This window comes from Temnothorax americanus, unplaced genomic scaffold (genome assembly GCF_048541705.1).
Source record: "Temnothorax americanus isolate GAGA-0224 unplaced genomic scaffold, ASM4854170v1 Scaffold16, whole genome shotgun sequence".
NCBI classification, from domain to species: Eukaryota; Metazoa; Arthropoda; class Insecta; order Hymenoptera; family Formicidae; genus Temnothorax; species Temnothorax americanus.
This window is the reverse complement of record NW_027509297.1, coordinates 1,598,332-1,613,160: the sequence shown is the minus strand read 5'-3', so window position 1 is coordinate 1,613,160 and position 14,829 is coordinate 1,598,332. Positions and strand designations below refer to the sequence as shown.

At 40.6% G+C, this 14,829-nt stretch overlaps 1 protein-coding gene across 2 annotated transcripts in view; it reads left to right on the top strand.

The window, feature by feature from the left end:
- The window catches only part of Plexa (plexin A), a 276,975-nt gene that overhangs the window by 258,104 nt on the left and 4,042 nt on the right, over window positions 1-14,829 (top strand). For both annotated transcript variants that reach the window (XM_077402603.1, XM_077402604.1), the window contains 8 exons: window positions 6,608-7,339; window positions 10,122-10,247; window positions 10,448-10,909; window positions 11,469-13,147; window positions 13,224-13,437; window positions 13,515-13,698; window positions 13,782-14,492; window positions 14,590-14,735. In XM_077402603.1, the coding sequence (XP_077258729.1) occupies window positions 6,608-7,339; window positions 10,122-10,247; window positions 10,448-10,909; window positions 11,469-13,147; window positions 13,224-13,437; window positions 13,515-13,698; window positions 13,782-14,492; window positions 14,590-14,735 (4,254 nt within the window). The remainder of the gene's footprint in view (window positions 1-6,607; window positions 7,340-10,121; window positions 10,248-10,447; window positions 10,910-11,468; window positions 13,148-13,223; window positions 13,438-13,514; window positions 13,699-13,781; window positions 14,493-14,589; window positions 14,736-14,829) is intronic.

The window sequence follows — 14,829 nt, the reverse complement described above, 5'->3', positions numbered from 1 at the left end:
AAGAGAGTTGAGTATTTGTTAATCAGCACATTGCTAAACTGCGTAACGATCTTATGAGATAAACATAGGCATACTCTAACTCTAATGATATAGAACTATTGCATTTTTATGTTTTTTAATTACTCACAGTTAAATGCCGTATAAACAATATTTTTTCTTTAAAATATAACGCAAAATTTGTCTCTTTATTTAAAAATTGATTATTCGGAAATTATTCAATATTGCTAATTAAGAGAGTGCTTTCTGCTATTGAATTCCACGTGTTACTGATTACGAGTATTACGTATAATTCTCCAGAAACACGGCGCTAATTTGTCGAAATGTGCTGGAAGTAATGCCGCGAAAGATCCTCGATTTCATCGGTTTCCGTCAAATCACTATTTCAGCCTAAGTCACGAATATCGAGCTGTAACTCCAACGGAGTACGAATAATGCAGCCTCCGGACTGCATTGTGTTTGCACGCATCAGAATCTCGTCCTATAGACGCGGTGACGATTCACGAAGTACGGATTTCTCAGACCGACGGTTTACTCTCGCACCGAAGCCAGATTAGCAGTTCACTGCCCCTTTTAATTTTAAACCGCTATACGATTAGATTTGCGTGATGCAGCTAATAGAGACTTTTTTTTGCAAAAACAAATAGATATAGTCTAGTATAATCTGCGTTAATTAGTTTGAAACCACGCTAATCCAATTTTTGTTATTTGAAAAAATAATGACATGAAGTTATGTGAAGCAAAGTAGATACTAATAAAATAAAAAAAATTATAAAATATCTGCATTATCAAAATTGATTTTATTATATTGAAAGTTAACAATAAATATATAATAGAAGCGTGAAAAATATATTAACGATTTTGAATAGGTAAAGAGACGCGTTGCATCACAAGAAAGTTTCCATTTGCTTGTTGAAGCTGGGATGCAAAATTGTTTTACGTTAAATATTTTTATTATAGTGTCAAACTAGGACAATATATTTTTTTTTGTATAAAATAGAGAGTAGCAACTTCTCTCATTAACATTAGATAGATACGGATAACACGAGGAGGAGAGTCGTAAATTATGAATGACGTGAATTTGATGTCACATGAAAGTTTCCGAGGATAGATCCATTATCGTGTAGAGCGCATTACATTTCATATTCCTCACCCGGGGTTAATAAAAGTTAATTCTAATCGATTTCGCTGCACCGCCAGGTCCCGCCAGGTATATGAACGCGCATTCCATTCGCTAAAATCGATGGATAAGGTTCATGTGAAATAGGTTTCTCCAGGAATCTCTCAACGGCGGAATATTTATGCCGCTCTGTAGAACGCCTCTCGGAGACACTATCCTCCCTGCCACCTCCACCCTCCCTCTCGCTATCCCGTTGAGTGGCGGTGGGGAAATCCGTCTTCTTTTCTTTCTTCTCACCGTCGCATCCGCAAGAAGAAATCCCGTGCGATGGTGCGGCGAACCGCGTCGAAGAATATGCATTTAGAAATTCCGGAGAGGCGCCGGTCGGGGTGAAAGGAGGAATGAGAAGAGATAGGGAGGGATGCATACGTAACTCGACGTATAATCACCGCGTCGAAATCCATCGCAACGGCGCGACGGCGGGAGTAACCTCCGGATTTAATCGCATCGCGCCCCGCGTCCTGTTGTTACTCCCTGTCGTTGTTCCACGAGACACTCTGACAGGATTCAAGAACGTGCCTCGAGTCGAGTCCTTGTTGTGATAAACCCCTTTCACTCATCGTCGCCTGTTACGTCTCTACGAAGTAGGAATTTTCTATCGGACTTCGATCGCTCGCGGTGTCTATCGAACATATGGGACTCGTGTCAAATTCTACAGTTATTAATTATATCTTCCTCCGCATTTAATGCTCATAATGCTTATAACTCATTGCGATATCTCAAATTTTTATAAATTTTTCAAAAGAATTTTTTTTATGATTTGGTGTAACTAAAGTACGAACTATTTTTAGTGCTCAGTTATTTTTAACGAAGCTAGAGACGCACTGCTGTCACATCTGATGGGGACTATCGCGCCTGATGCAGATAACGACTGCTCTCACGCTCTCGTTAATTACGTAAGAAACTATTCATTAAACTTTGCAATAAATATAGTTTGTTATTCGTTGAGCTCGCGATGTCCGTAACATGTTATCAGTAATTAATGATTGGTTATATCGATCGGCTGACAGTCCGTCGCTTCCTGCGCGCGCCAATAGAGACAAAGAGCACCTCTCGTCAATTGCTCCCGGTTGCGTTTACCATGCAAATGAACCTAAAGGCGTGGATTTCACCGTGGCATTAATGCGCGAGCACCTTACGTGGGACGCGCGTACATGCTCAGCTCGAAATGGATTCAGGAATGTCGACGTTCGATTCGCTTTTTATCGGTCAGCCCGACGCGCGACGCACCGATCGGCATCAGCATTGCCCACGCGATATACGTACGCAAGGGATAGAGGCACATGCAATCGCGCCACGCGAGAAAAAGCGAGAGCGCAAGCCAGCTCGTTAATTAAGACGTCCGCCTACCTCGCGGTAGCGTCGCGATTATTATTTTCTTCGCTTTTAAACGTCATCGATTGAACGTCGAGACGCAAAAGGCGACGATATCTTATCCCTCGCCCTGCGCTTAATCATCATCTTCTTGTTCTTTCATTCTTTATTTTCTCCTCTGTGTATGCTATTTTTCTTTTATACCTCTGCGCCTTGCGCTTGCCTTTAAAAAGTTCCGCTTTGACGTATTACATAAAATAGGAGGACAACAATACTAAGATTTTGATAAAAGTTCAACGGTATAGTTATTTTCAGTTGTTACTTTGATGTGAAATAAAACTCTGATTAAGTAACACTTTTAATCAAGGTAATGTCTACTGTTTCCTATCTCCACTTTGCGTAGAAAAATTATTGCAATAAAAATATCTGAAATAAAAAGGATTTAACTCTTGTTTTCGACGAATAGAACGTTTTCTATGAATTGGAATAATTATTGGACATTCATTTTTCTCGCGAATTAAAGTATAAAGGATAAAAAGTTTAATAATATTTGATAAACCGAATTTTGTATTCGTTGTTTATTGCACTTGATAATTGACATATTATATCTTTATCAAATTTTCCATACGTTTATCTTTAATATCAGTTTACTTTATTATTATAGCTACTTTCATTTTATTGAGGTCATTCTTTTTGCATCTATCCTCTTCTATTGTGCTCGTAGTTGTTTGCACGCAACTTTCTTGCGAACCTCTTGCCTGCACACCTTGTCTCCTTCTTTTTCATCATTACCAGGTACCCTCTTTGCGTTTGCGTCTGCCTCGCGATGCTTCTTCTTCCATTAAGAAATAATTTCTATCTGCTCCCCCGTTTCTTCTCTCTTCGCTCTTAACCCTCCTACCGGCTCATCCTCGACCTTGCCGACCTTGCCTTTATCCCCGCGCGTTTATTAAAGCCTCTTTGTGCGTTGACGTTGGTTGAGGATTTGCCGAGGCCGAATGACGCGCGAACATCGCGCGAACTCGGCGTTAACGTATATATACCGACGCGAACGGCGAAATCAGACGCTAAAAAAGACCGGCCGCGGATACCCCGGGCAAACCTTAGAATTAACAACCACCACTAACACTCGGTAGCCTCGGTAATTATTGTTATTTCTCTTCTGCCCATCCCGCCTATAAGGCACAAAGATTTTAACATAGTTACCGCGCCGTGATTGCCTGTCTTAAGTAACGACTCATTACTCGGCCAGAGGTCGAATGCTGATCGGTACGTAGTGGACAGCCCTTAGCCCTTAGAATTCTTCTTCCGGATCCTCCATATCACGCCACGATCCTTCTGCGACGTCTCGCAAAGTTGAATCGGTTGAACAGTTCTTCCGGAAGAACGCGAAGAATCATTTGACATGAAACGTATTGACATTGAAACGTCGAGTTTCAATTAAATGATTAGACCACCATACAGTAAAACTTTCGAAGAGCTGTGGCTACAGAAGTATTTCTGTAGCGAAGTATTTCTCACTAACTGTTTTATATTACAATAAGAACTTGATGATTTTCCATTTTGTTCATTCAGACCATAGTCTGACTTCTGAGTTCGTATTTAGTCCAGTCACTATGTACAAAAAAACGGATTATAAAAGACATAATTCTGTAACTTTAACTTTAACTTTATTAGAAACCGAGTTATCGCGGAAAAACCATTTTTCACATTTTTTACTCCCGTAAAAAAAGCAAGCGGGAAACAGAGGTCGAAAACTTGAGATTAAGCTTTTCTTGAACCCCCCAACACCCCCCAAATGAAAAATCCTGGGTCAGAATTATGTTTTTTTTTTTAATGTACATAGTGACTGGACTAATTCGCGACTGTGGGGAATTGTCAACGATATATAAGCAATAATCCATTCTTCCGCCTTTATTAAAAGGCATTAATTATTGTTCTAATGATCATTGTAGAGTAGACGAACAGATGTTTACCAAATTGCGGCAAATTGCCTGTTGGCTCGATTCACGCTGCGTGACGCGACTTAATTAATATTTGTTAATTAAATCGGAATAGTGACTGCGCGCCGTGCATTTACCCACGAACTTTGCTTTGCTCTCTCAATTCAATTTGTTGTAAATTACACGCGAATGCTTAACTATTCCATTTCTGCTTCGGTAAAATTGCCCGTTTTCAGTAATGTGCACGTCTTTTTCCGTATTACGATACATTGTCGTTAACAAGCTATACAAGATCTGAAATTATTGAGCCAATATCAGTGCGATTTCGCTTCTTGACGTCGAAAAGTTTAATATTTCGGGAAGTACTTCCTATAGAGCAGAAGGATCAACGTGTTCTTTGAAATCTACGGAATCGAATAAGAAGTTCACAAAGCTAAGCAATTAAATAAATTTGTAAAAACTTTACGTATTTATAAATACTTTAAAAACTTTACGTATTTATAAATTAAAAGCCAAATTTAGTTAGTTAAGCACATAATTAGGAATTTACCGAGTTAACGCAGTCATACAATGTTACCATGAACATTACTATTACGAAGGATACAACTGTTACGAAGCTCAGGATGATGGTAATAATTACCAAATGCGCAGCGAGTGTCATTCTGTAAATTTGATTACATCGTCAGCTAAACGTCACCGCTAAAGCGATTCGCTAAAGTGTTTCGACATGATTACTGTTATTACCATTCGAAAATATGATCTTTTTATTAGACTCGCGAACGGTTCTAGTCCCCGGGGGACCTATACCTCCATCCGTTGTCGTCGTCATCGTTTCGCTGTCAATTGAAAGCCCGGGATGTCGCGGACTGGGATTTAATTTACGACCCCTTAACCGCGACCGCGAATGAGACTCGCGGTGAGGTCTAAGAAAATGAACGTTACGCGCGAGAGCGCACCTGGCAGAGAGATGATTGTACCACGCGCGTCCATGAAAAAGATGTGACGCGCTGAGAGTCTCACGTTAAAATAATAGCGTGCAAATTGCAGCTACGCTATTACTTTCGGTGGCTTGTAATCTTATATCTAGACGTCTGGTAATCACCAGCCAGCATTGAAGTTACAAAAAAAAAGCTCGCGCCCGCGCGGCAACGGATATACGGGGATATTCACCTGGGAAATTTGCGGGGACGCGAATGTGCACGACAACGTAAATATTCATGTTATATATACTCCCGGTAATACGAAAGTAAAATTTACCATTCGTCAAATGTTGCTGTGCAGTCGGATTATTATACGCCATTACTATTAAAATCGATGGGTGCATGGATACGTCGACGAGGGACTGCGCGTATTAAATATTTTTGGAAATGTTCCGTTCACTATCGTGGGAATGGGAAAAACGGAATACGCAATGAGAGGTCGTCACCGAACTAATATTGATAATTAATACCCAATAAATACTTAAACGGAAGTAACATTCACCCCGCGCGCTGCTAGCCGAGCTAACGGTTGTTCATAATTTCGTCGTGAATATTTAATTCTTCATCCCGCGCGTATCATCCTCGTTTCGTTAACACCGGAGCACTCTGGCATTATATATACGATAAATATATTATACAAGCCTGTTAACTGCAATCATCAATGACTGCGTCTCTCTAATTTTACGCAAATCCGCCGATTATTGTAAACTCCTGATTTTTTAACGATCTAGCGATCTCTGCTGCAGTGGAAATATTTTCGACCAGACGAATTATATATATTTTGTAGGCAGCTAATTATTTATATATAAAACTCGATATATCTTCTTCAAATCTTCAGTCTTCTTCAAATTATTACAAATAATTATATTGTAATTACGTTTGTTAAATGTTTTCTGACGTGATGAGAATGCATACTAAATAGATTGCATCGGAACAGACAGATAAATCAAAGATCTACAACAAGCTCAATAAAATTTGAAATTTTACTTTCTTAAGATCTTGATATTTTCTAGGAAAAATTTATCTTATATTCATAGATTTATTTTTAGTACGCAACAAAATAAAAACTTAACCGATGAAACAATTGTAATTATGCCTTCCTGTATTTGGACTATCCTAACAATAATTTAATTAAGATAAATTAACTGCGCTGATCAATTTACGTTAAAAAAATATATATATTCCTGTTGCAGGTTGTGGTGGAAAGCTCGACGCTGGCGCTGGAGTACGGCGATCTCGAGATCGATCCCGGTTCACCGGTGAATCCGGATCTGCTATTCGATTCGCAGCTGATGCATCTTTACGTGCTGACAGAGAAGAAAGTCTCAAAGGTCAAGGTGCAGGAGTGTTCGGTCTACAAGACCTGCTGGGACTGCCTCGGGGCGAAGGATCCGTATTGCGGCTGGTGCTCGTTGGAGAACAAGTGCAACTTGCGCAGCGACTGCCAGGACGCGGCCAAGGATCCGCTTTACTGGATCTCTTACAAGAGTGGTAGATGCACGACGATCACCACTGTCACGCCGGACCAACTGCAGCGCACCACCGCCAGGACTCTCGAGCTCGTCATCGATAACTTGCCGACCCTTAATGGGCAGTTTTTGTGCGCATTTTCTGCCCTCGACAAGACATTGATTACGAATGCCTCGCGGAAGTCCTACGGCGTGAACTGCACCACACCGCGTACCGATTTACTGCCGTCGATACCGCCGGGCCGGCACCATTTCACGGCCAAACTGTCCGTACGGATGACAAACGGCCCCGATTTGGTGGCGACGAATTTCACTTTCTTCGACTGCAACACATACAGCTCGTGCACGCAATGCGTGTCGTCGAGCTTTCCGTGCGACTGGTGCGTTGACGGTCATCGGTGCACACACGACACGGCGGAGAACTGTCGTAACGATATCCTTGTCACGGGAGTCAGCGTAAGTATCTTGCGATTTATCTCTAAAATTGAAGAGGGATCAAGCGATAGAAATCTCTTCATTAAGGCACCTGATGGGATCTCGCCGCGGTCATGCGAGAGATCGTGAACATCCAGAAGCGAGAAATGACACGCTGATAATTCTTGCGCGCCATTTTTAAATAAAAAGATGTTTCGATGAAAAAAACACGTCTGATCGCTTTAACTTTAATAAATTATTACGAAAACTATCCTTTTCCCTTGACAGTTAATACACAGCCGTAAAATAAATGTACGAAGCCTAGTCATGCAGGTTTATGCGCAGGAACATGACTACACTTCGTATTACATTTTACAGATGTTTCTTAACTGTCAAGGGAAAAGGATAGTTTTCAGTATATTTTATAAGTGTATTAAAGCGATCAGAAGTGTTTTTTCGTCCAAATATCTTTTCATTTAAAAATGGCACGCAAAAATTCTCAGCGTGTCATTTTTCGCCTCTCACATGACCGCGGCGAGATCCCAGGAGCCTTAATGATCAATATAGAAAGTTTCTGATCAAATAACTACATACATATATATTCCAAAAAGAAAAAACATCTTTTGCTTTAATTTCTATTTGAATTATCCTAATAAATGATAAGGAAGGTTATTAATCTTTCAAATAACAAAAAAAAAGTGGTATATAAATATTAAATATTAAATATATTCGCGAAAACACACACACACACACACACACACACACACACACACACATACACACACACACACACATTAATAATAAACGCGCGCATTAAATTCATTGTATGGAATATAATGCTCGCACTACAGATGTTAACAATACTTCGCGCAACTGTACAAAATATTATTAATAAATGACACACTAATTCTAAGTATCGGTTCAATTGATTCACTCGATCACACATATCGTGCGTCACTTCGCGGAGAAATGATAATTTATACATGCATATAATGAATTGCGACAAAAAATATGTAGTGTAACGCGAGACATATTCAAATCTAATACGTGTGAAATAACGCTGCTTCGATAAATAGTCTTTGCTTCAATACGCTTGCGCACTATTAATTATAAAAGTTGACCGATTGCACGGACAATGATCATTAATGAGCGGAATATTCGGATTACAAAGAATAATAATGCGATGGCACGTGGAGCAGCTCGCGCCGCTGCCTGCCCGCTCTAGTATCATCACATCACGCGAATGGTACTTAGCATGCCAACCTTGCTTAAACAACGATCTGTCTTATGCCGCAAATAAACAAATGGCAAGACCATACATCAGCTAAAATGTTGTCCGTGTTCTGCTGAAATATATAACGGATTTATCAAATAAAATGTGTGTCGAATATGTTCTTTTTTTGTATTCGAAATCGATTTTTGCGAATGGGCTTATAGTTATCACATCTTGCGTCTAGTTTTGAATCGGTTTGTGTCACCTACATTACGAATATTATCGCTCGACTGAGAATTTTTGGAGGCGCAACGAAGATATTGAATTACTTGAATTTTAATTTCACGAGTATTTATAACTTGATTGATACGTATATCTATGCATAATAATGTTCACCCCAAGATACATGAATAAAATGAATTATTATATGCAAAGAAAAGATTAGAATGGCGTTATTTAATAGATAATTTTTGATGATTTTTAAATCTTAACAATAAACTAGAGTTATTGGCATGCGAGGAAATTTCTATCTCCATTTAATTTCTCGCTGAATCTCGCAAGCAAATGAGAATGCCATGCAACAAGCGATCAAATACAGAAAATATCGAGTAAACTTTTATTTATTTAATTTCATTAATTTCATTATTTAATTAAAATACGAATATACGAGTTTGCGAATGTCTTGAGCGTAGCAAAGTTATTGACATGCGCATTGAATTTTTTTTGTCAGATTTTATTGGGAATTAAAAATGATTTGATATTACTCTTAAAATACACTCAACCGGTGCAGCGGTGACGCGAATTCCTAAGAAATCTGTAATATAATTTAATCAGAGAAATAAGAAATTAAAAGTATCTTTAAAATCACCCAATAATTGATATATATAATTATCATATTGATAATTTTTTATTTGAGTCTAAAATTACACATATGTATATATATATATATATATATATATATATATATATATATATATATATATATATATATATATATATATGTATGTATGTATGTATATGCACGCCTCGATTCTTTATGAAAGAAATTAACAATGCTCCGTATATCAAATCGTTTATTTTAAAAATAAGTTCAAATATGAAAAGAATCTAAAATTGATAATCGTACACGTCCGCTTATATCCACATTTTACTGGAACTCATTAAAGTTTCAAAATGGATTTATACATCGTTTTCGTAAGATAAACGATTCATATGTGCTGCAAACTCACAACACCTAATTTCGGAGCAGAATTGCAATTCTGTTGTTGCGTACATGTTAACATGCATCGACTAAATTCATTTCGACATCAACTCGATTTGTTTTGGAGTTAAAACGTTGTGTTCACTCCATGAATATTAATATGTGATTATCAATTAACTTGTAATTTTTTATGAAAACTCGATATTGAGAACTTCGCTCTATAATTCGATTCATATAATGTCTGAAATGATTAAATAGAGTAAAATCGAATAAAGATGCTAACGGCGCGTTGATTAAATTGAAAGAAATAGTGCGTAAGTGAAATAAAATCTGAAATCCGAATTGACGTAATACGTAAGAAATGTTGAATTGTTATTAGCTTGTTTTTTCACCTCACATATATCTTGCAGAGAATGGGACCAAGCTATAGAAGTGGACCAGGTTTTTGTCCCACTATAAACGCCACCGAATCTCAAGAGATCCTCGTTTCTTCCGGTATCAAGAAGGCGATACGAGTTAAAGTGCATATCATTGGGGTATGTCAAAAACATATTACATCATTAGATTTTTTTATCAATATAACTTTTTGTCTCTAAATCTTTTGTAAAATTGCGAAATATATTACAAATTTCATAAATTTTTCTAAATTTCACCAATTGTAAGTACATTATATTGAATTCAGGATTTTGTTAAGGTAATATATAAACGTGAATTCTATTTAAAATGTGATTTTCAGCAATTCATCATACAAACACGGTTCGTGTGCCAATTCAACATCGAGGGTCGCGTGACGAGCGTGAACGCGCGTCTGTTGGCCGACACGATCTACTGCGAGGAGACGGAATTCTCTTATACCTCTCGCGCGCCGAACATCACGGTACCATTCGCAGTGATCTGGGGCGGCTCCAAACCCTTGGATAATCCGGACAATATACACCTTGTGATATACCGTTGCCGCGACATGGCGGACAACTGCGGTATGTGCCTGGCCCTGCCGACGAAGTACGGATGTGGCTGGTGCCAGAGCTCGGACAGATGCGAAGTGAAGGATCAGTGCGACCGCGGCTTGGGCATGTGGCTGAACAGCAACCAAACCTGTCCAAATCCGGAGATAAAATCGTTTGAGCCGGTAATGGGCCCCTGGGAGGGCAACACGAACGTGACGATTCGCGGCATCAATCTTGGCAAGACATTCAAGGTAAGAAAGACGTGATTCGGTTTATTCTGCTATTCGTTAACGAAGCGAAATACATAGTCTCTGAAATATCGTCTCCGTTTATCATTCTTGTGTGTTTGCGTAGTAATGTGTTATAATAATTAATGGAAAATATAAAAAAGCATTACAAAAATATTAACCGGGACGTGAGTCGAGAAGATCGATTTTTTTCTAAAACTTCAATTGCTAAGGAATTGCATTTCTACAGCACTACTTCGAAGGAATGACGAAGTTATGAAACATTTCTGAGATTGCATCAGGTCACTCACGAGCGTATCACTGTAGCTAATAGGCTATAGCTTGTTATTGTGTTAAAAAATATCATAGACTTTATAGTGATAAATTAAAATAATAAACGTGAAAAATATATTAATGCAATTTGAGCAACTACAACTCACTCAAATGTTACAAATATGTGCTTACCACCATAAAGATTTTTTAAATTATGAAATTCAACATTGAGAGAGAGACACTCTTGCTTTTATATATTTTGCATATTAAACTTTTATCAATACACGTAATTGTTCAATATATATTGCAGGACATAGTTGGTGGCGTTACCGTGGCCGGCATGAGATGTCTGCCTTACGAGGAACTTTACATTCGAACGAAGCAAATCGTTTGCCGAGTCGACGGACCTGGCACGCAGGAAGGCAGGAGCGGACCCGTTATCGTCAAGATCGAGGACTTCCGCGGCGAATCAGACTACAATTTCGAATTTGTGGATCCACAAATCCTCACGATATCACCCAAGTACGGACCTTTGAGCGGCGGTACCACTATCAAGATCACCGGTAATTATATGAACGCCGGTAGTACCATCCACGCTGACATCGACGAGTTACCCTGCTCCATAATAAGTGCCGAACCCAACGAGGCTCTTTGCATGACGAGTCCGAGCGATCGAAAGAGGAGCGGCATGCTAAAGATGTCCTTTGACGGTGGCAAGCGTTTATACGACGGTTACTTCGAATACGTCGATGATCCGACAATCGAGAGCGTGGAGAGTGGCGTGGCTGGTCAGATGAAGGTCCCAAAGGGGATTCCGGCGGGTGGAATAAAGATCTCGGTGACCGGTAAGAACCTTGGCTACATACAGAGCCCGCAAATGTACGTCTACTACGACGAGAAGATGTTCGTGTCGCAGTGCGAGGTGCACAGTCAGGAGAGCATGGTGTGCAAGTCGCCGACCATCGAAGTGCCCGAGCACATAATACTAGACGCCGAACGACCGCTTTCTCTCGAGTACGGTTTCCGCATGGACAACGTCACCGGCGTTCAGAATCTCTCGCAGCACGGCTTCAACCATTTTCTTCTGTATCCAAATCCGATCTATGAAGTCTTCGACGAGGAAGTCAAGTATTACAAGAGCGATTATCTGACGATCAATGGTCAACACCTCGATCGTGCATGCCAAGAGTCCGACGTGGTCGTGCAGATCGGTAACGCCTTCTGCAACGTCACGTCCTTATCGCGGCAACAACTCACCTGCCGGCCACCCTTGACGCAACCGCCGGCTATCGATGCCCAGGGTCTGCCCAATAAACAAGAGCTGCCGGAGGTAGTGCTGATAGTGGGCGGTACGCTACGTTACAACATCGGCAAGCTTAGCTACGCACTGCCAGCCGGGCTGAACGGGCCGTTGTCGAAACCCGCGCTCATCGGCGTGATCGCCGCCATCGTGGTCTTAGTATTCGTATTCATAGCGTTCCTTATCGCCTATCGCAGAAAATCCACGGAGAGTAATCGCGTGTTGAAGAATATGCAGGAGCAGATGGATATTCTTGAGCTACGAGTCGCTGCCGAGTGTAAGGAGGCATTCGCCGAATTACAGACGGAAATGACTGATCTCACAGGGGACCTCACCAGCGGTGGCATACCCTTCCTCGATTATCGCACTTACGCGATGATGATATTATTCCCCAGCGACGATAACAGTCCGGTACTGCAGTGGGACAGGCCAGAACTCGTACGAAAGGAGAAGGGTTTGCGCTTGTTCGGTCAACTGATAATGAACAAGACTTTCCTGTTGTTGTTCGTACGAACGCTCGAGAGCAATCGTTATTTCTCGATGAGAGATCGGGTTAACGTTGCCAGCCTAATTATGGTTACGCTACAGAGCAAAATGGAATATTGCACGGACATCCTGAAAACCTTACTGGCGGATCTTATCGAGAAGTGCACGGAAGGCAAGAGCCATCCAAAGTTGTTCCTGAGACGGTAAGTATACCATATTCTCAATTATTAATGCTCGATGTTGATATTTATGATTTTAAGGGACTTATTTATTTCGTAGAACTGAGAGCGTTGCTGAGAAAATGCTGTCTGCTTGGTTCACATTTCTCTTGTACAAATTCATGAGAGAATGCGCTGGTGAACCACTGTACGTACTGTTTCGTGCGGTAAAACAGCAGGTCGATAAGGGTCCTGTCGATGCGATTACATCGGAAGCACGATATTCTTTGTCCGAAGAAAAATTGATCCGACAATCTATCGATTTCAAGCCAATGGTAAGGAAGCGTCAATACTTCGAGAAGATACTTCAAGATGATGCTTTGTAATAATAACGCTTCTATTACAATTTCAGACGGTCTACGTCTCGATATCCCAACAAACCGTGTTCGTTGGCGGAATGGATCCTAACACGGAGAACGTGCCAGTCAAGGTCCTTGACTGCGACACAATATCTCAAGTGAAGGAAAAGGCATTGGATACGATCTACCGTGCGACTCCGTACAGCCAAAGACCCCGAAAGGAGGATCTTGATCTCGGTAAGAGACTTTCGCGTTTGGATACTTAAACCTCATGTAAAATCTCATGCGATTCTCGTATTATACCTGATGAAATATTGCAGAGTGGCGGACTGGCGCATCCGGTAGATTAATTCTTTACGACGAAGACTCAACAACGAAGACGGAAGGCGAGTGGAAGAAGAGGAACACTTTGAATCACTACAGGGTACCGGACGGAGCGTCGCTCAACTTAGTCTCCAAACAATCGTCTATATACAATCTCTCGATTCTGTCGGAGAAAACGGACAAATCGCACAAGTACGAGACTTTGAATCTGAGCAAGTTCAGTTCGGCGAGTCCTCCGCTTTCTCGCGCCACTTCGCCGCTCAATCAGAATATTGACGCCGGTATGAAGGTTTGGCACCTCGTCAAACACCACGATTCCGACGCGCGAAAGGAGGGAGATCGCGGCAATAAAATGGTTTCGGAGATCTATTTGACGAGGTTACTGGCGACCAAGGGTACGCTCCAGAAGTTCGTCGACGACCTGTTCGAGACAATATTCAGCACTGCCCATCGAGGCTCGGCGCTACCTCTCGCCATCAAGTACATGTTCGATTTTATGGACGACCAAGCTCTGCAACACGGCATATCCGATCCGGAAGTGGTCCACACGTGGAAGAGCAATTCCCTTCCCCTTAGGTTTTGGGTTAATCTTATAAAAAATCCCAATTTTATTTTTGATATACACAAGTCCAACATCGTGGACTCGTGTCTATCCGTCGTGGCGCAGACGTTCATGGATAGCTGTTCGACGTCGGACCATAGATTAGGTATGTGTCTTTTAGCACCAATTTCTATATTACTACTCCTGCGTTAATTAACAGGATTCGGAAATGTATAAAAATTTTTCTTCCGCTGTGTTCTTAGGTAAGGACTCTCCGAGTTCAAAACTATTATATGCAAAGGACATTCCAGTGTACAAAGAGTGGGTAGAGCGTTACTACTCAGATATTAAAGTCATGCCAGCCATATCCGATCAAGACATGAATGCCATGCTTGCCGAAGAGTCGAGGGTATTTATCCACTTCTATATTTGTAATGCATAAATTTGGCGGAACGAAATTTGTTCGATATGATTTCATCAATGTTCTATCTAATTTTGTTTCA